Here is a 599-nt window from a genome sequence, read left to right on the forward strand (position 1 = left end):
AGGCACTACATGAATTAAGACGTAATAGATGACACCTTTACCTCTAAATTCATATGATCCACAATACGGACAATAGAACCACTGCCCTCACAAGGCCGAATCAGATATCCACTTGGCAGAATTTCTGCTCTCACAAAATTCTGAACAGGAGGCATACTTGGACCATTTTGAGTATTTCTCAATGACCTTTCACAAACCTGAGTATTTATTAAATGCAAAATTTATTCATGATGAACGAGGAATACATAAATCTAGTTGCAGGCATAGACACATAAAGAAAAATGTATATGTAACACCCCGCAAAAATCGTCCATGCGTTAGCTCTTGGTAATATGCTCTTAGAGTTAAAGACTAGAAAGTTTTTTTTTTTTTTTGGGTCAAAGAGACTTAGTCTCATTTTTTACTTCCAAAGTGAGTAAAGTTTAAACTATATATATATATATATATAGATATAATTTCCCTAATTTTGACTTTTTATCATGTGGGAAATTGAATGAGCTTTCCGTCGATATAAGATTCGTCCAAAACGGACACTCGGAGAAGAAGTTATACCTATATATATATACCTATATATATATATATATATATATATATATATA

At 31.9% G+C, this 599-nt stretch overlaps 1 protein-coding gene across 5 annotated transcripts in view; it reads right to left on the reverse strand.

The window, feature by feature from the left end:
- LOC107850741 (homeobox-leucine zipper protein ATHB-15) overlaps nt 1-599 on the reverse strand; it is a 24,977-nt gene that overhangs the window by 18,640 nt on the left and 5,738 nt on the right. For all 5 annotated transcript variants that reach the window (XM_047400333.1, XM_016695475.2, XM_047400334.1 and 2 more), the window contains one exon: nt 42-197. In XM_047400333.1, coding sequence (XP_047256289.1) covers nt 42-197 — 156 coding nt within the window. The remainder of the gene's footprint in view (nt 1-41; nt 198-599) is intronic.

Source organism: Capsicum annuum, chromosome 12 (genome assembly GCF_002878395.1).
Source record: "Capsicum annuum cultivar UCD-10X-F1 chromosome 12, UCD10Xv1.1, whole genome shotgun sequence".
Classification (NCBI taxonomy): Eukaryota; Viridiplantae; Streptophyta; class Magnoliopsida; order Solanales; family Solanaceae; genus Capsicum; species Capsicum annuum.